The sequence below is a fragment of the Peromyscus eremicus genome, unplaced genomic scaffold, assembly GCF_949786415.1.
Source record: "Peromyscus eremicus unplaced genomic scaffold, PerEre_H2_v1 PerEre#2#unplaced_590, whole genome shotgun sequence".
Classification (NCBI taxonomy): Eukaryota; Metazoa; Chordata; class Mammalia; order Rodentia; family Cricetidae; genus Peromyscus; species Peromyscus eremicus.
The window spans coordinates 194,486-221,574 of NW_026734826.1; the positions used below are offsets into that span (position 1 = coordinate 194,486).

A 27,089-nucleotide genomic window follows, 5' to 3' on the forward strand; every position below is an offset into this window, starting at 1 on the left:
AAAGAGTTGCCTTTTATTTTATTTAGCTTTTGATAATTTCATGCTTGTGTACTATATTTACATCATTTTCAGGTGTCTGGCTATTCCTACAACCTTTCCTGTGCTCAAGTCCTTAGTAACTATGTGTGTGACTTCTATACTATTAGTAAAGACACACTATTTTTTTTTTTGTGTGTGTGTGTATGCGTGCGTACATGCGTGAATATGTGTGTGCATGTGTGTTTGTGTCTCTGTGCGTGTGTGAGTGTGTGTAAGTGCATGCATGCTTGTGTGTATTTGTTTAGTGTGTTGCTTGTATGTACATGTGTTTAGGACTGATCACTGGAATTGCACAACCTATTATCCTACTAGGATGAGCTCATCTCTGGAAAATCACCTGATTTTTCTTTGTTTATCAGTCACTGATTGCCTACAGATCTTCATCTAGGGGTTGTGCATTGTGAGATTCACTTCACCCACAGTAGCATTTCATCAAGTGTTGTCCTTATATAGGTGTCTTTTCAGATATCATACTTTTGAAATTTCGTGGTAGCAATATCTAAGTCATGCATAGAAGATGCTGTGTAGCTTCAAGAGTGCTGGTACTTTGATTTTACAATCTATCTACCCAATTCTTGCTATTTTTCCTGATCTTTAGATTTAGGACTTTGTAAGTGGAGTTGCGGCATATTATGGTCACTCCTTGGAGTCTGATTAATTGTATATACTGTAATATTTTTATGTACTGTGTAAAGTAAATTCTTTGAGGAGAAATGACAGCTACATTCTTCTGTGGTATAACCGTGACTATAAAAACCATATTTAGAACACAGTAAGTATACTGTTATAAGAAAACGGGAGTAATTGATGACTCCTAGTGTTTATGATTTCTCCATCCATGGATAGTTGATTAGTTTCCCAGTACCAGGAATGAATTTCTCATTGAGTGGGTCTCCGGACCGATAGGACAGCTGTTGGTTACCCCAAAAATAAAAGTGTCGCTATCCTACCATGAGCGTTATCTTGCCAGGCCTTTCAACATCTTGGTGGTGGGATTACTGATTGCTTATCTCCCTTGGCACTTTGCATAGCATGTTCTCATAGTAGGAGAGCAGGTTTCTATGTCAGGTCCAGCTAAATTACTCCAAATTCTGTGTCTAAAGTGTGGAGTCTTGAGCAATAGGGCCTTACAACTAAAACTATTTTGCCAGTTTCAATAAAAAAAATTATTTCATAATCCTTCTCCAATTTCTTTAATTTGTACATTTTTGAATGTGCTTGTGGGTGTGAGCACATGATAAATGTTCTGAAAAATGGATGACGTCTGAAAATGTAGATTTTAGAGAGCTTGGTCATTTATGAGAGGTGTGTTACTACTAGATGAATTAGTCAAGTATTTGGATGTCTTGAAGCTGGCAACATGCAGTTTCTGTACAAGTGATATACAGGTATTTCTACAACTTGGGCATTTATCTAAGCATGTAAATATTCATGTATAAAGTACATTTAATTGAAATATTTGATAAGAGTAAATTTTTTTCTAAATTCTAATTATGAATGTATTTCAGTCTATTGTCATAGAAAATTGTGTATCTAATTGTTATATTTATTTTTTAAATAAAATATGTGGATATGTCAGAAGAACTAGAATTAGAAACAATACCGGATTTAAAACTGGAAAATGAAAATGCTTATAATAAGAATGAAGACTATCAAAAGTTGGTATGTAACTATTTAAATTTAAATTTCTCACTTACTACTGTTTGGTTTGATGATCTTACCATAGGCCAAAAGAAACTACACTTCAGGCTACTATATTCAGTCCATCAATGATGATTTAACATTGAAGTGAAAGTCTTTTACCTATTATAAAACACAGGGTATTCTTAGAATCCAGTCACACAGCTAATCATTGTCTTTTATAAGTAATTTAGTAAATAATTATGTGATTATTACTTGTGCTTTATGTTAAGCTCTTTACGTAGCTGGAGAGTCTTATGGCTCTCTATTTAAAATAGTGGATGATATAAAATTGTGACTTCAGAGTTGGATTTATTTCATAAAGTTGATTCTTCCTGCAGAAACTAAATTTGTTATGTGATGATTATACTCAGTTATGTCAAGGAGAAATTTTTTCCTTATGGTCATTGGGTTATTTCAAGGTCCTCATTTGAGAAGATAATATGGACATATAATCAACTAATCTGCCAACAGAAAGAATTTTTGATTCCATAAAAGAGGCTTCATTGTGAAGGAAAAACTCAATTATTTTGCTCAATTCAATGAAGAAAATTAATTATTTCCACATTATTGTCCAATATGCTTAATTAATATATATATTGGGAGTTGAGTTAATGTAGAGAATTCAAATAGATTCAAGACACTATAGTTTCCCTTTTACACAATGTTAGGTACTTACTGAAGTATGAGTATGTTCTGAAGACATTTTTAATATTTTAAACCTACATAAATCTGTATAGTCAATATCTACTCTATGTTGAGAAATCAAGAACTGAGAATTTCAGAGGGAAGCCTAATATGCTATAGTAATAGAACACAAAACAAGTAAAAAGCAACTGTTTTAGTTCAGATAGGTGCATTTTGTCATAAAGAAAACATATGGTACAGAGAGACATTTAGGTAAAATTGTCGTTAATACAGGGTAGGAGTGAGAATGGTATTTTGATATCAGAGATCAAAGTATGAAGCCTAACATGTTTTAGAAGATGAGGGAGTGTCCACTCAGTAACTGTCAAATAGGATGGCATTACTGTACATATAGAATAGTGGACAACATATTCTCATAACTTTTAAAATTCTTGAATGACGAGAAAGCAAGATTTGTTGATTCTATTAAACATGCAAAAAATGTGAAATGGTGTTTGGGGAAGATTTCTGTTCATTGAGAAACATTTGCAAAATATTAAAACTGCATAATGGTCTAATGTTATTGTCTAAAGGTAACATAGGAAATAACTTGTCTGCTTATCATTTTGATCCAGATTTACCATCTATAAGAAATTAACGAAATATGTCAGTTTTGTTCGTTCACTTTTACCGAAATTAAGCACATTCTGCCTTCTTCACTACACAATCAGCATGATATAACATGAATGCTTTTTAACATAATACATATCTCCTATCAAGCCTAACCACACAAATAATGTCATTGTATAACACCTCATGATTAATATTAATCGTGTCCTAGAGGAATGGCCTTACTAAAGATGTGAACATTTGTGTCATTAACATTCTCCAACTTTACTAAGAAGAACAAATTAGTTTTATGCATTGTAATATAAAATAATTACTTTTATTGATACATACACATCAGGCATTACTCTGTCTATGGATGTTTTTCCTCTATTCTATATTTCTTGTATGTAATTGGGAAATGAAAGACTTAAACTTGACTGTGTATATAAGATTCTCCATTCAAATACCATGGTTTTTGATATATACTGCATATATTCTCATGAACAATTTTCTTAAAGTCCAATATCATGATATGTTCAGAAATAGAAAATGAGACCTTTTGAAATTACACTACTAATATCACGTGACGGAGTGTCTTTTACCCTAATCCACTGCAGAAAGCTGCCCAGTCATCCAACATAGGAAATGGTCTAGAAGAAAATGAAATAATTCAAGGTAAGAGTCATCATGAAGAGACTTTATGTAAGACAAATGCTGGTATGTTGTGCTACCAAAAGAAATCACTGAATAAATTTACACTTAAATAAAAGACAACAAAAGTGGTAATAAGCCCCATATGTTAATATGCATGAGTGATGTGTAAAATTGAGATACTCCCAGAAGGATCTCTGAGTTCTCTTCTACCTGAGATACCTAAATTGCCCTTTTGTCCATTGACTCAACTAGGTATAACTGAAGGTTTCATGTTTAGCAAAAGATGTCTAATTGGGGCTTTATCTCCTCTTTTATTTGGAGACTCCATTTGGATTTATTTTATATGCATATGTATTTAGAAATATTCTACAGCAGTATGTTTCCATATGGTTTTTCACGTGGACTTTAGTAAATTGTCCATCCCCATATTCCTACCCTAACCTCTCACTTGCATCGCCCTTCCCCCCACTGTCTCTTTACAATTATATATTCTATTTCCCTTTACTTGAACGATCCTCGCAAGCAGTCCCTTACTTGATGCAGAGTCTATGGATTTTAGCACACATGTTGAAGACTTAAATGCTAACACTCACATATAAGGGAAATTATACAGTATTTGACTTTTGGATCTGGGTCTCCTCATTGGTGATGATTTTTTTCTAGCTTCCTACACTTATATGTAAATTTCCTTTTTTTTGATAGAAGCAAAACACCCCATCGTGTAAGTTCACCATATTTTCATTATATATTTGCCAGTTAAAGGACATCTAAACTGTTCCCTAAATCTGGCTATTGTAAATAGTCAATAATGAGCATGTATGAGCAGGTATTTATTGTAGTAGGATATAGAGTCCTTTGGGTATATGCCAGATAGATGTATAGGTGGCTTTAGAGAAGGATTAGTAGCCAGCTTCCTGAGAAAATGCCAGAGTCATTTCCTTAATGGCTGTAAAAGTTTACATTCTCATCAGTAATGAGCAAGTGTTCCATTTTCGTCATATCCTCACAAGCATGAGTTGTCATTTGCTTAATTGAACTTTGCCCTTTGGACAGGAGAAAAATGAAATCTCAAAGTACTTTTGGTTTGCATTCTCCTGATAAAGAAAGATGATGAGCATTTCTTTAAAAGTTTGTCAGCAGTTTGTGTTTTATCTTTTAAAAATTGTCTTTGTATTCCCGAACACCATTATCATTGGGTTAGTTGTTTCCTGGGAGTCCAATTTTTCTTCTTTATGTATTTTAGATACTAACTGTACATTAGAGGTTTGAATGATTAAGTTCTTTTCCTATTATGTAGCCTGATGATGGTGTCCTTTGCCATAAAGAAGCTTTCGGTTTCATGTGGTCCCATTTACTAAATTTGGGTCTTAGTGCTGTATTGCAGGTGTTCTGTTCAGAAGTCTTTCCTGTACCAGTGAGTTCAAGCCTGTTAAAAACTTTTTCTTCTGTCATATTCAGGGTATCTAGTCTTATTTTGAGATTCATGATCCACTTGGAGTTGAGTTTTGTATGTGTATTCTCCTTCATGTATCCATGAAGTTTGGTAATCTCCATGTATGGAGGCTATTTTTTTATCCAGTGTGTATTTCTAGTTTCTTTATGAAAAATCATGTATTCATAGGTGTTTTGACATTAATTTGATTTCATTGATCAACATGTCTATTTTGATGATAGAATCATGATGTTTTTATTACTCTAGTTCTGTAACAAAACATGCAATCTGGGATAGTGATTTCTCCAGCGTATTTTAGTATTGAGAATCTTCTTAAATCTATCCAAGATTTTTTTGTATTTCCATATGAACCTGAAAGGCTTTTTGATGCTGTTGTGGTTGTTTTTTAAATTTCTCTGAATTTTGATGGGAATTAAATTGAATCTATAGATTTCTTTTGATATATTTCAATATATTTCTTGTCAGCTGCTTTCCTAACCAATAAAATAATAGATGGTTATTTTGAAAGAAGGGAATAGAACTCATTGCCCTCTGAAGCCTTCATAAAGGTAGGTTTGGAATTCTTATTGTGCATAAGATTGACTATACTTTCTTTTTCTTTCAGTTTGGGCTGAAAAATGTCCACATCCAGAGGTAAATGCCTTTTAATATTTATATTGAATATTTATATATTGTTGAAATCCAAAATATTGATTAAATGTCTCTTTTCAAAATAGCTGAGGGATGATTGTCATCTAGTCTCCAGATCCAAGCCTGAAACACAGCAGTCTCAAACAGGTAAATTTTGTAAGTCACTTTCTCCTGATCAATTTATTCTAATACATTTCAAATACACACAGTCTTCCTGATGCCAATTATATCTTGACTATAATGTTGGAAGGTTTTGTCATAAGCAATGCCAACTCACTAGTGGCATACATGCTTCAAAATTATTACATTGACAACATAAAACATTTAGAAATGTCAGCTCAGCTTCAATGTTTAATATTCATGTTGGACTGCCTTATCATTTCCAGTGTGCAATCTCTGTTTATTAGTGACTTGTAGAAGTCAATCATGAGACTAATGAGACTGCCCCAGTGTGTGACCATAATTTCTTGATGGATCTCAGAATGCACACCTACACACATAGCTATCTGTAAGGACAAGGCAGAAACTTATTTGAGCTCAGAGATTCTGATCTGGACTGGACAAACAGCAATGTACAATATCTTCAGGAAAGAAAATCAATTTTTGTGTTGCTCTAGAACTCATAGTACACTGCTTCACTTCACTCATAGTGCATTGTAATTTAATTACAAGGAATATGAAATGCATTTAGAATTCTTATCTACAGTCTATTTCAATAACACAGCATACACTATCATATAGTGGAGCAGTCATTGACAATCCCAAAGCTTACATAGATATCTTGCCATAGGAAACTTTCAGCTTCATGTGGTCCCATTTATTAAGTGTGGGTCTTAGTGCCTGTGCTACAGGTGTCCTATTCAAAAAGTCTTTTCCTGTACCAATGAATTCAAGCCTATTACACACTTTCTCTTCTGTTATATTCAGTGTCTCTGGTCTTATTTAGAGATCCTTGATTCATTTGGAATTAAGTTTTTATTTAGGGTAGTAAATACAGATCTCTGTGCAGTTTTCTCCATGCAGCAATCAAGATTAGTTCATTACCATGTGTGGAAGATGTTTTTTACCCAGTGTATATTTCTGGTTTCTATATGAAAAATCATGTGTCCATTGGTGTGTGGACCTCCATTTGGTGTTTAGTTTGATTTCACTGATCAACATGTCTATTGTGATGCTAGAACCATGCTGTTTTTATTAGTCTACCTCTGTAACAAAACATGAACTCTAAGATAGTGGTTTCTCCATCCTCTTTTCATATTAAGTATCCTTTTATCTCTATTCAGTGTTGTCTTTCATTATTTTGTTCTTTTTTAATTTAAAATTTTATTTTACATACCAACCACAGATCCCCCTCTCATCCCTCTTCCGACTCCCCTCCAGTATACCCCCAGCCCCTCCTCCAAAAAAGTGTTAGGTCTCCCATGGGGAGTCAGCAAATCCTGGTACATTCAGTTGAGGCAGGATCAAGCACCTCCACACTGCAACAAGGCTGAGCTAGGCATCCCACTATAGGTAATGGGCTCCAGATTGCCAGCACATGCACCAGGTATAGATCCTGATCCCATTACCAGGGGGCCTTCAAACAGACCAAGCTACACAACTGTCTCCCATATGCAGAGGGCCTAGTCCAGTCTCATGCTGGTTCCACAGCTGTTGGTCTAAAGTTCCTGAGTTCCTACAAACATGGTTTAGTTGTCTCTGTAGATTTCCCTACAAATCTTGACCCCGCCCCCCTTGCTCATAGAATCCTCTTCCCTCTTCTCTACTGGACTCCCAGAGTTCAGCCTGGTGCTTGGTTGTGGATCTCTGCATCTGCTTCCATCAATTACTGGATGAAGGCTCTATGATGACAGTTAGGGAATTCACCAATCTGAATACCAGGGTAGGCCAGTTCAGGCACCCTATCCACTATTGCCAGTCTTCTAATCTGGGGTCATCCTTGTGGATTCCTAGAAATTTCCCTAGCACCAGGTTTCTCCCTTACCCCATAATGTCTCCCTCTATCAAGATATCTCTTTCATTGCTCTCCCACTCTGTCCCTCTCCCAGCTCAGCCATCCCATCATCCCCTCATGTTCTCTTCCTCTATCCCATCCCCTTTATTGCTCCCCATCCCCACTTTACTCATGGAGATCTCCTCTGTTTCTCCTTCCCATGGCAATCCATGTGTCCCTCTTAGGCTCCTCGTTTCCTAGCTTCTTTGGAGCTGTGGGTTGTAGTCTGATTATTTTTTTTTCTTTACATCTGGTATCCACTGATGAGTGATTACATATCATGTTTGTCTTTCTGAGCCTGGGTTACCTCACCACAGGAGTCTTGCCTGCTGGTCTACAACTGGGGCTACAATGGGTGGGGGTAAGGGGGCTTGGGTTGTGCCTCTGAAGCAGGGTGACCGGCTGGGAGTACAGTAAGTCACCTCTTGGTCCAATGGGAGCCAGCCAAGTCTGTGTCTCAGGGAACAGCTATGGTCTTGGGGGATGGGTGGATTTGGGAGAGCAAGTGGGACTTGTAGATAACAGAGTCTTATGTGGAGTGGAGGTAGTTAGTTCTGCCTGCAGGAGACTTTCCAACTGGCCTGAAATTGGGGCTGCAATGGGTGGGGGAATGGGGGCATGGGTTGTGCCCCTGGGCCTAAGGCCTAGAGGCTGGGTGACTGGCTGGAAGAACAATGATTCACCTCTTGGTTCAATTGGAGCTAGCAGAGTGTGTGTCTCAGGGAGCAGCTGCAGTCTTGGTGCAGTGGGTAGGCTTAGAGGGACAGAGTAGGACTTGTGATTAAAGGATCTGATGGGGTGGTGGGAATCAGACCTGCCTGCAGGAGTGTTGCCTGCTGGCCTGTAACTGCGCCTAGGAGAACGGGGACAATCTGAGCTGGTGGAGTCTCTCCATTCTTTTGTTTGGTTTTTTATTTTTTTATTTTTATTTTTTGGATTTCCATATGAACCTGAAAGGTGTTTAGACGCTGTTGTGGTTGGTTTTTCTTTTTTTCAATTTTTCTGACAAATTATATTAGAATTTTGATGGCTCTTGCACTGAATCTTTAAGTTGCTTTGCTAAGTTTCGGTATATTTATGTCAGTTTTTGTCCTAAGCAGTAAAATAATAGGAGTTTATTATGAAAGAAGGGAATGAAATCTCACTGCCATCTGAAGCCTACATAAAGGTAGTTTTGGTGATCTCGTTGTGCATGAGACTGACTCTACATTTTTCTCTTTCAGTTTGGGCTGAAAAATGTCCACACCCAGAGGTAAATGCTTTTTAATAGTAATATTGAATAATTACATCTTGATTGAAGTCCAAAATATTGATTAAATATCTCATTTCAAAATCCATTCAGCAGAGGGATTATTCTCATCGAATTTCCAAACCCAAGTCTGAAACACAGCAATCTCAAGCAGGTAAATTTTGTAAGTCACATTCTCCTGATCAAGGTATTTTAATAAATTTCAAAAGCACACAGTCTTCCTGATGCCAATTATATCTTGATGATGGTGATGGTAGACTTTGACATACGCAATGCCATCTGATAGTGGCATACATGCTGGAAAATATATTACATTGGAAATATAAAAAATTTGCAAAATAAGCTCAGCTTTAATATTTAATACTCATGATCTAAGGCCTTATCCTTTCCAGTGTGCAAGCTCTCTGTTTATTAGTTACTTATAGAAGTCAATCGTGAGACTAATGAGATTTCTCCAATGTCTATGATTTCTTGATACCTGGGTCTCAGAATGAACACCTGTTGTACCCAAAGTTACCAGAAAGGGCAAAGCAAAAACATATGTGAACTCAGAGATTCTGTTCTGCACTGGACAGCCAGCAGTATACCACATCTTCAGAAAATAAAATCAAGTTTTGTTTTGTTCTAGAATTTATAATGTATATCTTACCTTCATCTGTACTGCACTGTAATTTAGTAACAAGAAATAGGAAATGTGTTTAGAATTCATATCTATAATTTATTTCAATAACACTATCATATGATGGAGTGATTATTTAAAATCCCATAACTGGTATACATATCTTGCCATAAAGAAGCTTTTAGCTTCATGTGGTCCCATTTATTAAATGTAGGTCTTAGTGCCTGTGCCACAGGTGTCCTATTCAGAAAGTGTTTTTCCTGTACCAGTCAGTTCAAGCCTATTACACACTTTGTCTTCTGTCTTACTCAGGGTCTCTGGTCTCATTTTGAGATCCTTGATCCACTTGGAGTTGAGTTTTATTCAGGGTTAGAAATACAGTTCTCTGTGCATTCTTCTTGAAGCCATAAAGTTTGGTGAGCACCATGTATTGAAGCTGGTTTTTTCCAGCGTGTCTTTCTAGTTTCTTTATCAAAAATAGTGTCCATAGGTGTGTGGACTTACGTTTGGTGTTCAGTTTGATTTCATTGATCAACACATATACCGTGATGCTAAAACCAAGATGTTTTTATTACTCTAGACCTGTAAAAATCATGAAATCTGGGGTGGTGGTTTCTCCAACTGTTTTTGTATTGGGGTTTGTTTTACCTCTCTCCAGGGTTTTTTCTTTGTTCATTTGTTTTTATTTCTATGTGGAGCTGAAAGGCTTTTTCATGATGGTGTGGTTATTTTTTTTTCAATTTCTCTGACTAATTATGTCGTAGTTTTGATGAGAATTACATTAAATCTATAGATTGCTTTTAGAATGTTTCAGTCATTTCTGTCAGCTGTTGTCCTAACCAGTAAACTAATAGGTGTTTATTTAGGAAGAAGGGAATAAGAACTCACTGCCATCCAAAGCCTATATAAAGTTACTTTTGTAGTTCCCATTGTGTAGGAGATTAATAAATTTATCCTTTTTCTTTTAGTGTGGGCTGAAAAATGTCCTCACTCAGAGGTAAATGACTTTTAAAATTTATATTAAATGATTAATATTTATTGAATTCCAAAACATTAATTAAGTATCTCATTTGAAAATCCATTCAGCTGAGGGATTATTCACGTCCAATCTCCAAACCTGAGTCTCTACCACACCAATCTCAACCAGGTAAATTTCGTATGTCATATTCTTCTGATCAGTTTATTTTAATACATTTCAAATGCACACAGACTTCCTGATGCCCATTATATCTTGATGATGGTGATGATAGGGTTTGACATAAGCAATGCCATCTTACTAGTGGCAGACATGCTTCAAAAACATTCACAAGGACAATATGAATTATTAGTAAATGTAAGCACAGCTTCAATGTTTAATACCCAGGTTCACTCACCTTAACCTTTCCAGTGTGCAAATTCCCTGTTTATTAGTGACTTCTATAAGTCAATCATGAGACTAATGTGACTTCCCTAAAGTTTGAACATCATTTCTGGACACCTAGGTCTCAAAACGCACACCTATAGTAAAGCTCCCTGAAAGGTCAGGGCAGAGACATGTTGAGCTCAGAGATTCTGTTCTGGGCTGGACAAACAGCAATATACCACCTCTTCAGAAAAGAAAATCAATTTTTGTGTTGTTTATAACTCATAGTGCACTGCCTTCCTCCATCTGCAGAGCACTGTAATTGATTTACAAGGAATAGGAATGGCATTTTCAAACCATATCTATAATCTATTTCAATAAATTAGGGTACACTCACATATGGCAGTTCAGTCACTGAAAATCTCATTACTTATATGCACATCTTGTTTGCTTTTACACCTTTTCATTTCTCTGTACTCTATTGTCTGAAACTCATCTCTCTGTGTTTATATCAGTAAAGAAACCATGTCTGCCATGGCTTACTTACTTTCAAAACTTAAAAGTCAAAACCTATCAGAATCACACAAAGTAATTAAAAGAAAACAGGAAACAAAAGCAAATGAGATCTTCCGATCTTAGAATAACCTTTAATATAGTTTCTACATGTCAAGGAGAAAAACGGATACAACCGTAACAAAGTGGGTTCAAGTTGAAGTCCAAAAGAAGAGTTTAAGCATTATCTTAAGCTAGGGTAGCTACAGCAATACCCATTTTTCTTGGGAAAAAAAGGATGTACAGTACAAAATGACTCCATGTGATAAAGTGAGTCATAAAAGAGCAATTTGTCGGGCGGTGGTGCCTTTAATCCCAGCACTTGGGAGGCAGAGGCAGGCAGATCTCTGTGAGTTCGACACCAGCCTGGTCTACAGAGCGAGTTCCAGGAAAGGCTCCAAAGCTACACAGAGAAACCCTGTCTCAAAAAACCAAAAAAAAAAAGGAGCAGTTTCAGTGCAGAGCAAAAGCATGTTATCCTGTTCACAGAAAAATGTGTGGTAAACCAAGTACCATTTGGGGGAAGTGAACAGTGAGTTACTTAAGTTACTCTTGCAAGGCAAGGATAGTTTACAGGATGAAAATGTTATTTTCCACAGTTCCTTCATATGTGGATGTAAGCATATAGGTCATTTATGAGTTTCCTGACAAATCATATGAAGCATGTATATGACTCAAAACTGGCCAATATGTAGTACCTGTCCAAGTGTTGATTTGTCTACAATTACAAGTTTTCTTGAGGATGTAAATATACACCTATACCATGTGGTTAATTGAAATAACATATAAAAAATAAAACCCTAACTTTACATTATTTCTATTTTTATAGAGTATTATTTTGCCTAATTGTTGTTCATATTTTTTATGTAAAAGATATAATATTTTCAGAAGAACTAGAAGAAGAAATAACAGAATTTAAAGTGGAAAATGAGAGAAGTTTTGATAAGAGTGCAGAAAATCAAGAATTTGTACGTAAAATTTAAATTTAAATTTCTCATTTCCTATTGTTTGCTTCAATGACTTTGCCATAGACTCACATGCTACATTTTAAACCACGTTATTCAGTCAAAAAATTAATAATCGAGTAATACAATGAAAACATTTAATCTATTCTTAATTACAAAGTATTCTTAGAATGCCATGACATTGCTAAATATTTCCTTTGATGTATAGTAAGTAAGTTTCTGATAATTGTAATTGCTCTATTTTTAATGTATTTACACACCAGCGTAAAGACAAGACTCAATGTGAATATCATGGATTGGTTTTTGAAGTAACAATGCATTCTTTATATTCTACATACCCTCTCTCATGTGTACAATGTGTAAAGATTTTTAACCATTCTTCCATGCTGCCTTGTCAATCACTTTATGGTGTCCTTTGCTGCACAGAAGATTTTTAGTTTCATGGGATCCCATTTATTACTTTGGTAATTACTTGTTTATAGTGTCTGTACCAGTGACCTGCTCAGAAAGTATTTAGCTATACCAAAGAATTAATCATTAATCTGTAACATTTGGGCCTTGTGTTGAGATACCTGGATCATTGGAAGCTGAGTTTTATGCAGGGTGAGAGATAAGGCTCTAACTTCATTCATCCACCTATAGTCCAATCTGTCCAATGTGACTGGCACCATTTGTTTTCTACAATGTGAATCGTTGGCCTCTTTTACAAAAATTAAGAGACTGCAGGACTGTGGGCTTATATGTGGGTCATTAGTTTTCTACCACCAATCAATGTTTGTTTGGGGACCACTGCCATACTCTATTTATTACTTCAATTGGTTATCGTAACTTGAAATCTGGAATGGTGATGCTTCCATAAGTTTTTGTTTTTGTTCTTTTTAGTTTGCTTTGTTTTTGTTTCATGGTTCAAAATTGTTTCAGCTATTCTTGGTCTTTTGGGTTTCCGTTTGGGATTTAAAATTTCTTTTTCATTTTCTATGAACATTGAACTGGAAATTTTATGTGGACCATGTGGTGTTCATATATCGCTTTTATTAGGATGACCAGTTTCACAATATTAACCCTACAATAATGATCACAGAAGGTCTTTGCAAGTTATCGAAATATCTTCAGTTTCTTATTTTCACTTTCTTACTGCTTTCATTGTTGAAGTTTCACTTTTTGGTGACATTTATCCTAATTCATTACACTTTGAGATTATTTGGAATAGCATGGTTTTCTTGATTTTATTCTCAGTATGTGCAGTATTTTTAGGTAGGCTACTGATTTGGAGGCTCAGATTAAAACCTGTTACTTTGCTAAATGTATTTATCAGCCATTGGAGTTTTCTGGGCAAAATATGTTTTTTTATAGAATCATATTATTACAAATGAAAATATTTTCACCTCTTGGTTTCTTTCATGTATCTTGTCTTGTCTTACTCTTCTAGTTAAGACTTCTAGTACTATATTGAACAGAAGGAGGAAGCGTGGTCATCCTTGTCAGGTTCCTGATTTCAGAAGGAATGATTTGAGTGTTAACAATATGTTAGTTGTGTGTTTGCTTTTCATCGGCTTTATTATGCAGAAATATGTCCTTTTCATTAATAGACTCTGAGATTTTTATCATAAAGTGACAATCAATATTGTCAAAGACCCTTTCTGTATCTAATGACATAATCATGTGCTATTTGTCCTTGAGTCTGTTTCTGTAATGGATGGTGTGAAAGTGCTATCCTCTAAATTGAATTCATTAGATAAGTTCTTCCTATTTTATTGGTTTGTGCCCTCAGTTCAGTTATTTCCTGCAGTCTACTCCTCTTGGTGTGCTTGTTGCAGAGCTTTCAGGTGTTCTCTTAAGTCTCTAAAATGAGATCTCTCAAAATTCATTATGAAGGCAGTTGGTGCTATGAACTTTCCTTTTAACAACCCGTGCAATGTGTTCCATACATGTGAATATGTTGTGCATTAACTTTTATTGAATTTGAGGAAGTCTTTAATTTCTTTCTTATCTCTGCCTTGACCCAGTGGTAATTCACTGGAGAGTTGTTCTGTTTCCATGAATTTTTAGACTTTCTCTTGTTTCTGTTGTTGTTGAAATTCAACTTTAATCCATGTGGTTTGATAGGATGCAGGGAGTGTGTTTCAATTTATTTGTATCTGACAAAACTTGCTTTGTGACTGAATATGTTGTCAATTTGGAGAGTGTTCCATGAGGTGCTGAGAAATGTCTTCATTTGTGTTTGGATGAAATGGTCTCAGGAGATCTGTTGGGTCCATGTGAGTCATAATGTCTTTTAGCTCCAGTATTTGATTGGAATGGACTCAAAGACTCAGTGGTAAATCCATAAATGTATGGATATTGAATTTCAACCAAGAAGCCAAAATAATACAATGGAAAAAAGAAAGCATCTTCAACAAATGGTGCTGCTATAACTGAATGTTGACATGTAGAAGAATGCAAATAGATTCCTATGTATCATCCTGCACAAAACTCAAGTCCAGGTGGATCAAAGACCTCAACATAAATCTAGTTACACTGAACCTGATAAAAGAGAAATTGGGAAATAATCTTGAATCCATTGGCACATGAGACAACTTTTTGAATAGAATACCAGTAGAGCAGACACAAAGGTCAATAATTAACAAATGGAGCCTCAAGAAACTGAAAATCTTTTCTAAGGCAAAGGGCACCATCAGTGGTAAAAAAATGACAGCCTACAGAATGAGATAAGATCTTCACCAACCTCACTTCTAAAAGAGAAAATAGTTCCAAAATATATAAACAAACACTCAGGAAATTACACATCAATAAACCAAATAACTCAATTAAAAACAGGACACAGATCTAATCAGAGAATTCTCTGTAGAAGAATCTCAAATGGCCAAGAAACAGTTACAATAGAGTCCATCTTACACCTATCAAGATGGCTAAGACCTAAAACCAAAGTGACAGCTCGTGATGGAAAGGATGTGGAGCAACAGGAACACTTCTCTCTTGGTGGTGGAAGTGGAAACTTGTACAACCACTTTGGACATCACTATGGAGATTTCTCAAAAAATTGAGAATCTATCTACCTCCAGACGCAGCTATAACAATCTTGGGTATATTCCAAGGCACACTTAATCATACCACAAGGACTCTTACACAACTGTGATCAGAGTTATTTTTTCATAACAGACCAGACCTCAATACAAGCTAGATGTCCAAGAACACAAGAAAAGATATAGAAAATGTGGTACATTTACATAATGGAGTATTACTCATCTGTTAAAAAACTGACATCATTAAACTGGCATGTCATGTTGATATGCAATGCTTTGTTGATACTCATGGAAAATTTGCCCTTTCTTAAACGAAAGAGAGGAGGAGTTGATGGGGGGGTGGGAACAGAAAGTGAATGGAGGTGAGGGACTGAAAGGCAGGTGAAGAGAGAGCAGAAACTGTGGTTAGGATGTAAAACAAACAAACATCAAACAAATAAATAAAAGAATCGAAAACAAACAAAAACCAAAATCAAACCAAAAAAAGAAAAAGGAAAGAAATTTGCAGGCAAATGTGTGGAACTGGAAAAAATCATCTTGAGTGAGGTACCCAGAACCAGAATACAAACTTGATTGTGCCCTAGCTCAATTGTCATCAGACAGGCTTCACCCAACACCTGAAGGAAACAGATACAGAGACCTGCAGCCAAAATTTAGGCCTAGCCTGGGGGAATCCTGCTGAATAATGGGAGGAGGGATTATAGGAGTCAGAGGGGTCAAGGACATCACATGAAAACCCACAGAATCCACTAACCTGGCCTCATAGGAGCTCATTGAGACTGAAATGACATCCAGAGTGCCTTCATGGACTGACCTAGGCCCTCTGCATATAAGTGGCAGTTGGGTAGATCTTCCTTCTTGTAGTACTCTTAAAAGTGAAAGCAGAACTTTTCTCTAATTGTTTTGCTGGCTTTAGGGATCTATTCTTCATACTTGGGTCCCTTGCCCAGCCTTAAAGCAAGCATTTGTGCTTAGTCTTACTGGAACTTGTGATGCCATGTTTTGTTGATATTCATGGGAAGCCTGCCTTTTTATGAATAGAAACTGAGTAGTGCATGGGGGACAGTGTAGGGAGAGACACAAGAAGTAGAGGTGGGGTGGAAAGCTGTGGTTGGGATGTGAAATAAATAAATAAATTTAAAATAAAACCAAAAAGTTGTAATTCACATGTAGTGAATATTTACTATATGCTGTGATATTAAGCCCTGGATATTACAGATCAGGAGAGCAACCAACAGAATTTACAAGAGCCTTTGAATAGAGATTGAAAAATACTCAATAAAATAACTTTCAAAGCTAAAATAGACACACACCAAAATGATGATCTGCTGTGGGATGTTCTGCATGGCAAATGTGTTGCTCTGATTGGTTGCTAAATAAAACACTGATTGGCCAGTAGTCAGGCAGGAGGAAGTATAGGCAGGACAAGGAGGAGAATAAAGCTGGGAAGTGGAAGGCTGAGTCAGAGACACTGCCAGCCGCCACGATGACAAACAGCATGTGAAGATGCCAGTAAGCCATGAGCCACGTGGCAAGGTATAGATTTATAGAAATGGATTAATTTAAGCTGTAAGAACAGTTAGCAAGAAGCCTGGTATGGCCATACAGTTTGTAAGCAATATAAGTCTCTGTGTTTACTTGGTTGGGTCTGAGCGGCAGTGGGACTGGCAGGTGAGACAGATTTGTCCTGACTGTGGGCCAGGCAGGAAAACTCTAGCTACAAATGGCGCCCAACAAGTTGGCAAGAGTTTCCACCTAAAACCTGAGAAAAGATTCTAAAACGGAGCTAAAAATAGCTTCCTAATAGTCTCTCTTAAATGAGCAGCACCTGCCCGTTTGAGCTACTTGTGGGTTCCTGACATGCGCACTCGACCTGCAGTATGGCAGGAATGAGGCCTCTGCAAGTGGCACACTAAGCTGCATGGTGGATTTAGCCTTTGCTAGTACAAAACAAAAAAAGAGGTTTCTGGGCTACACGCTGCTTGGATGAAAGTAGAGAACCACGATAGCTCCCAGAGCTGGCGGTAAATGTACCACCACCATGTTGGGAAACTGAGGTGGGCAGAGCCAGCAGCCATTTAGCACTGTTTCAGTCTTACAAATGCTGCAGTTTAAAGCAATAGATTCACAATAAGACAGATTCAGATGTAATAGTTTACAATGTGTGTAAAATATACTTAGGCTTGAAAGAGACAAAAAAGGTGATATATACAGTTATAGAAACAAATACATAGTTTTAAAAAATAAAGTCTTTAAAGAGACAATAAAATTAATATAAAAAATAAGCCACGTAAAGATGAATATTACACAGAGAATCTGGATTGTGTTGTCTTTGGGATTTTTAACTGCAGAAAAACATTTGATTGTAAAAGATGTTGAGTTAAACCAATATGTATATTTTAAAGATACCTTGACTTCAAAATTTGGATGTAAGGATGTGTTGCTTTGGAAAGGAGGCTCTGCTTTTGTTCCCACAGAAAGCCAGAGGCTATGGATTTGTTTCAGATTAAGATATATCAGGTTTGACCAGCCAAGACCCCCTGAAAGGTCTCCGATGACACCATGGCCCAAATGATCCAACATCCAGAATGGTTTGAAGGCAACTGGCTCAGACGATACACCATCATGGGCTATTCCATAATCCTAAAATTTTCTTTGTGTCCCCATAAGATACAGTGCCCCCTCCAGCAGGAAGTAGTAAGAGAAGCTACACCCAAATTCCCAAAATATATGTAATTTTATTTTGTTAAGGTTAAAACCTCCCTTTTTGAAAAAAAAAAGAAAGAAAAGGGGAAGTGCTATGGGATGTTCTGTATGGCAAATGTGTTGCTCTGATTGGTTGGTAAGGCTGAGTCAGAGACACTGCCAGCCGCCACGATGGCAAACAGCATGTGAAGATGCCGGTAAGCCATGAGCCATGTGGCAAGGTATAGATTTATAGAAATGGATTAATTTAAGCTGTAAGACAGTTAGCAAGAAGCCTGGTATGGCCATACAGTTTGTAAGCAACATAAGTCTCTGTGTTTACTTGGTTGGGTCTTAGCATCTGTATGACTGGCAGGTGAGAGAGATTTGTCCTGACTGTGGGCTAGGCAGAAAAACTCTAGGTACAATGATCCACCATGAACAAGTTGTTTTTATCTCAGAGATGCAGAGATGGTTTGAAATACACAAGTCAACAGATTTAACAAAGCACAGAAACAGACTTAGACAAAAAGTCACCTAAACTTCTCAATACATTTAGATAAGGCCCTTGCCAAAATCCAATATACCATCATGATAACAGTCCAGAGAGTGTAAGACAAGAAGGACAATACCTCAACACAATAACAATTATATAAGGAGAAACTCAGAGCCAACATCATCCTCAATGGAAGAAAACATGAGTGCATTGAGGTGATAAGAGACAGGTTTGTCTATCATCTTGAATCCTTTTCAATGTTGTGCTCAATCTATTAGCTGGAGCAATAAATCAGGAGAACAAAATTAAAGGGAGAGAAATAGGAGAATAGAAATCAATACTGTTTGCATTAGTTATGGTTTCTATTGCTGGGAAGAGATACCATGACCATGGCTACTCCTATTAGGGAAACATTTCATTGGGATGGATTCCTGTTTCACAGGTTTTGTCCACCATCATCATGGTGGGACATGGCAGCATGCAGGCAGACATGGTCCTGGATAAGGAGCTGAGAGTTCTCATCCTGATCAGCAAGCAGTAAAAGAGCCTGTGTCTACTCTGGGTGTAACTTGAGCACAGGAGACCTCAAATGGCCCCCACAGAGACAAACTTCCCCCAACAAGGTCACACCACCTCCAACAAGGCCAAACCTTCTGATAGTGACACTTCCTATAAGCTTATGGGGCCCATTTGCATTCAAAGTACCACACTGTCCAAAGAAATTTTCCTGATAATAGGGTAGGCAATTCTTTATTTTATAAATATCTCCAAATTCATTTGGGAATATAAATAGCATTAACAGTTCTTATATAAAAGTAGTTGCTTTTGTTTTGTTAATATTGTGCATCAGGTCAAATCCTCTGAATGTGTTTCCTTTTTTCTTTGTACCTCTTACATAGTGAAGTGCCATGAAAAATGAAGGATAGATTTAAACTTTACTGTGCGCAATAGATTTGCTATTAAAATGTCTTTGTCTTCAATATACACTACATAGAATTTCAAGTACACGTGTCATAAAATTAGGAATTCAAGTATGTTCTTAGAAATCAAATAAGACCTTTCTAACATATGTTACCAATACGCCTTTTGATAGAGTGTGTCTGACCCTAATGGACCACAGGAATCTTCTACAACAGGTCCCAACTCATCCAAAATGGACAATGATGCAGAAAAAAATGTAATAATGCATCAGGAGAGAAGTAAGTACTACATTTTAAAATATATTTGTTCTATAGAATGATTGTGTATAGAACAGAACACTATCTGTAATAGACAGACAACTACACATATAGGAAGCAAAAGGATTAGTAGAATGGTAATAACACACACATTATCAAATCTGAGCAACAGATAAGATTTTGTTTGTCAAAGACAGAGTCCTTGCTCCCACCTCTCAGGTGTCCATATTTCATTTGCTTTATCTTCAGAAATATATGAGATCAATCTGAATATATAAGTGAAGGGAACTCCCATTCAGTGGGGGCTGCTTCCTAAACCTCTGTTCAGAGAAAAACCACACCCAGACACATGTTTTGGAGAGAGATCCTTTATTAAGCAGAGAAGAAAATTTAAATATTTCCACTGCAGTTTATAATTAATTCAAACTATTGCTTGGGAAAACGAAAATAAATATTTTATCATCCCTAATGTGCCTTCATTATAGCAATGGACAGCTTTTCCCCTAAATGTTCATTGTACTTTGCTTAGTGAAATATGTGTGCTTCTTAACAGCATCTGTCATGGAAGACCAAGAGCATGCCTCAGAAGAGCAGAAGCAGCACAGTGCTAGAAAAACTAAGCGGCCATTTGTAAGTATATACTTCAGTTTACATTGCACATTTATGCTGTTTCCACAGTAATGTTCCATAGGCCAAATAAGGTTAAATTTAGTATGTCTTCTAGAATTAATACATAGAACGTAATTTTTTTTAAGTATTCTTATTATTTATTCTTTGAAAACTACATTCACCACTGACTCCTTCCATCTTGTGCTGGTGGAACTACTCCTCCTCCTCCTCCTCCTCCTCCTCCTCCTCCTCCTCCTCCTTCTTCTTCTTCTTCTTCTTCCTCTTCTTTGCTTAATGTCTCCTAAAATTAACTTTTGTTTTTGTTTTCTGAGACAGTGTTTCTCTGTGTAGCTTTGCACCTATCCTGGAACTTGCTCTGTAAACCAGGCTGGCCTCGAACTCACAGAGATCCGCCTGTCTCTGCCTCCTGAGTGCTGGGATTAAAGGTGTGTGCCACCACTGCCTGGCTCTTAAAATTACTATTAATAGCCCACTGAGTCCAAGTAGGGCTGACCATCTGTGAATGTGTGTGAAGACACTTTCTGGGACATGAGCAATCTGTCCTAAGCCACAGCCCACAGATAAATTAATCTCCTCCTTTCACAACCAGCCATGGCCAATTGCTCCTCATCTAGTGCTGGGGCCTTGAGAGATGTTTCCTCACTCATGCTGGCATCTTGACTGGCTTGAGCTTGTGCAAGTCTAGTATAAGACACAACTGTTCTGAGTTGATCTGTGCATCCGTTATGCCATGTCCCCAAAAGAACATTTCAGTGTACTTCAAACTCTTACATTGTTTTCAGACCATTCTTCCTCATTGTTTCTTGAGCTTTCAGTAGTGGAAGGTCAATGCAAATGACCCATCTGCAGATGAACCTTCACACTGGCTTATCCTTATCATGTTAACTAGTTAATATTAACATTAACCATTACCCTCTGAAAAAAATATCATATGACCAACAATGAGAGCAGAACAAACCTATGAGTATAAATGTAAATAATAATAGCACTAGTTAATTCTCCTGAACTAGCTTATGACTATTCCAGACATAAGCTTTTGACAAGGTTTACAGCATCAGACATTTAATCCATTGCTTGGTGCAGGTCTCCCATCCATTCCTAACAAGGTTGGTTATTTACATAACTACCACACAACCATTGTGGACAGCTTGCCTGGCTGGTCACTGTTGTCATAGGAAAGGTCCAAGACTGGATAGACTCTTGATGTATTTCATGACCAGTGGCTGGAATTACAACTTTTATTATGATGAAAGGCAGAAATTCCTTGTCTGCTAGGGATTGAATTCTAAATGCCCTGCAACCAGACTGTGTGGTATCTTCAACAAAGAGTCTTACCATTTAGTTATGACAAACAACCAGAATGTGTAGAAATAGATTGTTATTTGAGATGACATGGAGGCCTACTTGACAGACAACTCAAAGGGAGGTATGCTATCCCTTGTTTTGGAGTTTCAATATAAATTTCATGTCTTATGAGATAAGTCAACACATTCCAGGTACCTCTGAACTAACTCTTTTTAGTATGTCTTTTAAACTATTTGACCAAGTAGTTGCTTCCACAAGCCTTCATACAGCCTTAGTTTATGTTCAGTTACACCTTAGTCCCTGCTCTGACTTACTCTTCTACCTTCATTGCCACTTAAACCTTAGCCCAGAGTACTTATCGCTCCAGTGTTATTTCTTGTCACCTGTGTTCTACCTCCCCTTAAATTATATTTTACTTAATTTGCAAGATCTTGGTTCCTATAAGGCTTTATTCATAGACCTTCATTTTTATTTGGCACTCATCATTCTGTCCTTTATCCTCCAATCCTTCCGTGATTGAAACTGTCAACATCCAGTATTCTCCTTCTCTGACTTAATTTTACATATATTTTACTACCTCCCTTTCAATGGGTCCATCTATAATAGACCACGTCTAATTTCTAGGTTTCCTCGTGTAATCCTATTTGAACATACAAAAGTCTAATATCTACACATGAGGGCAGCATATCACATTTGCTTTTTTAATCCTAGCTGTCCTCATTGAGTAAAACTTCTTCTAGTTCTATTAATTTACTTGCAATTTTTACTATTTTATTTTTCTTTATTGAGTAATATTCCATTGTGTGTATATACCACATTTTCCCTATCCATTCATCTGCTGATGGCTATCAAGGTTGATTCTATATCCTAGGGCAGGTGAGTGGGATTCTTTCATTGATTTTTTTTATTCAGTTTGTTATCACTGAATTTGGTGTTAAATTTGTGAAATGTTAATTTGTTGTAGTGTTTATCAGCTGAAAGACTTTTTGTGGAGCCTCAACCCTTTTACAGCTGATAAAATCCTACCATCCTTAAGTAGGGGCATTCTGAGTTCTCTCACACTTTGTATGCTTTAATATCCTTCTTACCTTATTGGGTCTGTCTAGAACTTCAGCTCTTTATTAAAAAGAATAGAGACAGTGAACAATGATTGCCTTTTTTTCTCATCATTATGGTTAGATTAATATTTTTTCTCCATTTTAGAATATGTAGATGGTAGGCTTGTTGTTTATTGCTTGTATAATTGTGACATATTCTCTACCCATACCTAGCCTCTCCTGACTTTTATCATTAAGGTCCAAATGTTCAATTGTGTTAGTGGTCGTTCATGCATATATTGGGATGATCATGTGAATTTCTTTATTCCATTTATTTGATTTGTTGTATTGATTGATTTACATACATTTTTCTTACCCTGCATTCTTGGATGAAACCAAAAGGGCCATCATGGATAATCTTTTTGTTATGGTCTTAAATTCTCTTTGCCAATATCATTTTTAATTTTATATATATGGTTATTTGCCTACATGTATTCTTGTGCATGATATGTGTGCTTGGTATACTCAGAGGCCAGAAAAGAGCATCCAATTCCCTGGAACTGGAGTTGCAGACAGCTGTGAGATATGGTGTGGATGCTGGGCATTGAAAGTGGGTCCTCTGGAAGAATAGGCATTGCTTGTCAATGCTGGGGCATTTCTCAAACCCCAGCTTGTCAATCTCACATTTAGAAGTTTTGTATCTGTTCTCATCATGAAAATCAGTCTGTGGTTTTAATTCTTTTCGTATGAATCTTTCTCTAGTTTGGGTATCAAGGTATTACTGGCATCATAAAAATTTCGGAGAAATCCTTTGTTTTACTATTTCATGAAATGATCTGAGTAGCAATGATATTCATTTTTCTTTGGTATTCAGTAAAATTCTTCAAATACTCCATCTGGTCCTGGTCAGTTTTTAGTTGAAAAGTATTTTGTTCCTTCTTCAATCTCAATAGTGCATATATATATATATATATATATATATATATATATATATATATATATCATTCCTCCTGACTTAATTTCATTACATACAATGAATCTAGAAATACATCCATTTCTTTTAGATTTTAGAATTACATTCAAAGGAGATTTTTAAATATGTTTGTGATTTGAAGGATATCCTTCTTCTGGGAGTCAGCCTCTGTTTAAGCCTAGAGCAGGGTTCATGTGTCAATACAGGTGGTGCCTGGCAGGTGAAACATAGTCACCTGTGGGAATGGTCCTGAGCAGAATACATAGGTTGAATCAAAGCAGTGAGAGCCTCTCAACTGGTCATGGAGTTTGCCTAGTTCATCAGTGGGCCTAACATCTAGAAGGCAGGGTCCCTCACTTGGTGTAGGAAGTCATACTGCCTGGGATTCTGGAGGAAAATCCCTGGACCTTATGTTGTTGTAGGAGATCATGCAAGTCAGGCCCCAGGACAAAGTTCATGGGTATCTTATGTGGTCCTAAAGGGAAGTCAGAATCTTTCATCTGGTTCTGGAGTTTCTGGAACATCAGAGGTAGCCTAAGCCTGGAACTCAGAGTCCCTCCCTTTCTGAAGGAGTCCTAGTACTTAATTCTCATACTATTGTAACTTATTCTAAAATTGTGAATGTACGTAAAATATGCAATCAGCCATAGTTGCCATTTTTAGTTGAATGGATGGTTCAAATCTTTGGTGACATTGTTTTAATTTTCAGTTTAAAAACTCCTTATTTTACATAATCTCTTTCAGATTGATGCTATAAGAGCATGCTTTTGTGCATGTTTCACCAAAAAACGGAGCTCTTCTTCCCACTACAAGAAATAGAAGAGAAAACATAAAAAAGTGATGGTAAGAGTTATATTTTTTAAATGTATTAGAAAGAATGTTTATCTAAAATATATACTCAGTTTTCCAGCTCAGGAGTATAAGTATTTCAGTGCAGCATGGGGGATAAAAAGAGTTAACTGTCAGTGGAATGATTATCTCATGAGTCAACAACTGGCTAAATCAAGATTGTCATCAATCGCATATATATATATATATATATATATATATATATATATATATACATATATATATACAGTTATTTAGATAGATTATATAGATATAGATAGTAAGATAGATAGATAGATAGATAGATAGATAGATAGATAGATAGATAGATAGAATGTGTGTGTGTATGTTTTGGTCACATTTCAAATGTTCAGGAATATTAGGAAATAAAGCTGAAGAGAGAAAGCTGGGAGCTAAAGAATATGAACAGTTTCAAATACTGGACATAGAGGAGGAAAATGGGGCAGTGTGTCTGGTGGTCAGGGAGAGAATAAATTCTTTAGAAGAGGAATAGTATGGTGTTGAAAATGTAAAAAGAACATAAATCGATTTCTAACACAAAGGTTTCATTCATAAGAAGAAAAGGTATTCCTAACCATCTTCCATGTTTTCCTCACTGTTGTTACATACTAGAGTTAGGACCCAATTTAGAGTTTAAGGCTCGGTTGAGTTTTACGATTAGGCTTCCTGTTATATAGTTAGAGTAGATTTAAGGTTAGAGTTAGGTGTTAGCATTAAGGTTCACAAATGTCATAGAGCATATCGATCTGTCGTGAAAGTGAAGTATTCAATGGAATGTTCATGATGGATGAAAGGTGAACTTTACAAAAACGTCTCTGTTGGCACACATGTTCTAGAAATGCATTTTATGAATGCTCTAACTAGCTCTTTTCACCATATAGTTTATAAAGCAGAAGAGAACACTGTGCATTTAAAATGAATTATTCTCATCCTAGAACTTGGACAAGCCTCGACAATTGCCTGACAACTTCTCCGACCATCCACAATAAGACAACTCAGGAGAAAATCTGTCTCTTCGCCAATAATTGCTTCAAAAAAAAGCATATTTTTATTTTATGTTTTAGAATAATATTACATAATCTTCAGTGTTATTTTCACCTATTTATTTTGTTTTATTATGTTATACTATATTACACTATTATATTATCTTCAGTTTTTATTTCCATATGTTTATCTTGTTTTATTAGATTATGTTATATTATGTTAATATGCTATGCTATCTTCAGTGTTTATTTTATATTTACCTTCCTTCCCTTGATGTAAATAGTTTATGTATATGTGTATATATGTATATATGTATATATGTTTATATGTATATATGTTTATGTGCTTTGTAATATATTTTTAGAAGATATCATTTTTGAATGTACAAAGTTATTGAATAATTAATAATTAATAATAATTAAATAATAATTTAATTACCCATTCAAAGTTGTTCGAGTCCATTTGATTGCTATATTTCCCTTTAGCTCTTCTAGTTACTAATGCAGCTATACAGTATTTGATGATGGTCATTGATGGTTCATCCATACCTTCTTTATGTAAATGAGCACTGTTTTAGTTTTTTTAGTTTATCTATTGTTTATTCTTTTACCCATGAATGGATTTCTTCTTGGTATCTTGCAATTATAATGAGCAATGCAGAAGTGTGTTTTCTCAGAAGTACATGAGTATCTGAGGCCTGAAATGAAATTCTTTGGGGAATAAATATAGATGTGAAGTAAATATAAATATGTATAAAAAAATCATATGGTAATTCCCCATTTAGGTTTGTGAGGAGGCGCCATACTGTATCCCCCAGCTCCTACATCACTCTCCATACCTATCAGCAATGCACAAAGGTTACAATTTCTCACACCCTTTCTGACACTTCTTCCTTTTATGTATAGTAGCTATCCTAATTGCTTTTGCAATGTCTTTTTTACTGCCATTCCAGTGATTCTGGGTAAAATAAAACCTACTGAAGCCTTTTCTGTTGACTGTTGAGTGTCCCATACAAGGCAATCAGCAAATATTGGTCCCTCTCTTGTTACTTTGTTTTTTGCTTTTTTTTCATTAAATATTTTGTTTATTTTACATACCAACCACAGTTCACACACACACCCCTTCCTCTCTCATCCTATTCCCTCTCCAACCTCATTTCTATTCCCCAACCCACTCCTCAGAAAGGATGAAGCCTCCCATGGGAGTCAACAAAGCATGATATGCCAAGTTGAGATAGGGCCAAGCTCCTTCCCTGTCCATCAAGACTGAAGCACTGCTTTAGTTAAACTGCTGCATTGGAACACTTTTCTATGTCCTTATTTATAGTTTGAGATAAATATAAATGCAGGAATTTTCTGTTTCAAAAACAGTCTTATATGTGAAAAAATATATGTGATATGTCAATATTTGTTTTTAAGATACTTTAAGCCTCAGAACCAAGCCCTGATGGGAATTTATTTTGGACAATGTTTGCTCAGTAGAATTCATTCTTTCATTGGTGAAAAGGACAGGAGGAG

General features: G+C 36.2%; 1 protein-coding gene across 5 annotated transcripts in view; it reads left to right on the top strand.

Annotated features, from left to right (window-relative positions):
* LOC131901890 (POTE ankyrin domain family member A-like) overlaps positions 1-26,013 on the top strand; it is a 60,036-nt gene extending 34,023 nt beyond the window's left edge. For 2 of the 5 annotated variants that reach the window (XM_059252953.1, XM_059252954.1), the window contains exons 10-22: positions 1,619-1,701; positions 3,573-3,630; positions 5,667-5,695; positions 5,779-5,839; positions 8,909-8,937; positions 9,028-9,088; positions 10,522-10,550; positions 10,640-10,700; positions 12,321-12,415; positions 19,710-19,815; positions 20,348-20,424; positions 24,484-24,582; positions 25,524-26,013. In XM_059252953.1, coding sequence (XP_059108936.1) covers positions 1,619-1,701; positions 3,573-3,630; positions 5,667-5,695; positions 5,779-5,839; positions 8,909-8,937; positions 9,028-9,088; positions 10,522-10,550; positions 10,640-10,700; positions 12,321-12,415; positions 19,710-19,815; positions 20,348-20,424; positions 24,484-24,558 — 764 coding nt within the window. In that variant the 3' untranslated portion in view covers positions 24,559-24,582; positions 25,524-26,013. Of the gene's footprint in view, positions 1-1,618; positions 1,702-3,572; positions 3,631-5,666; positions 5,696-5,778; positions 5,840-8,908; positions 8,938-9,027; positions 9,089-10,521; positions 10,551-10,639; positions 10,701-12,320; positions 12,416-19,709; positions 19,816-20,347; positions 20,425-24,483; positions 24,583-25,469 lie in introns of those variants that run through there. The other 3 variants (XM_059252955.1, XM_059252956.1, XR_009376931.1) reach the window with 3 other exon arrangements.
* Positions 26,014-27,089: the final 1,076 nt, after the last annotated feature.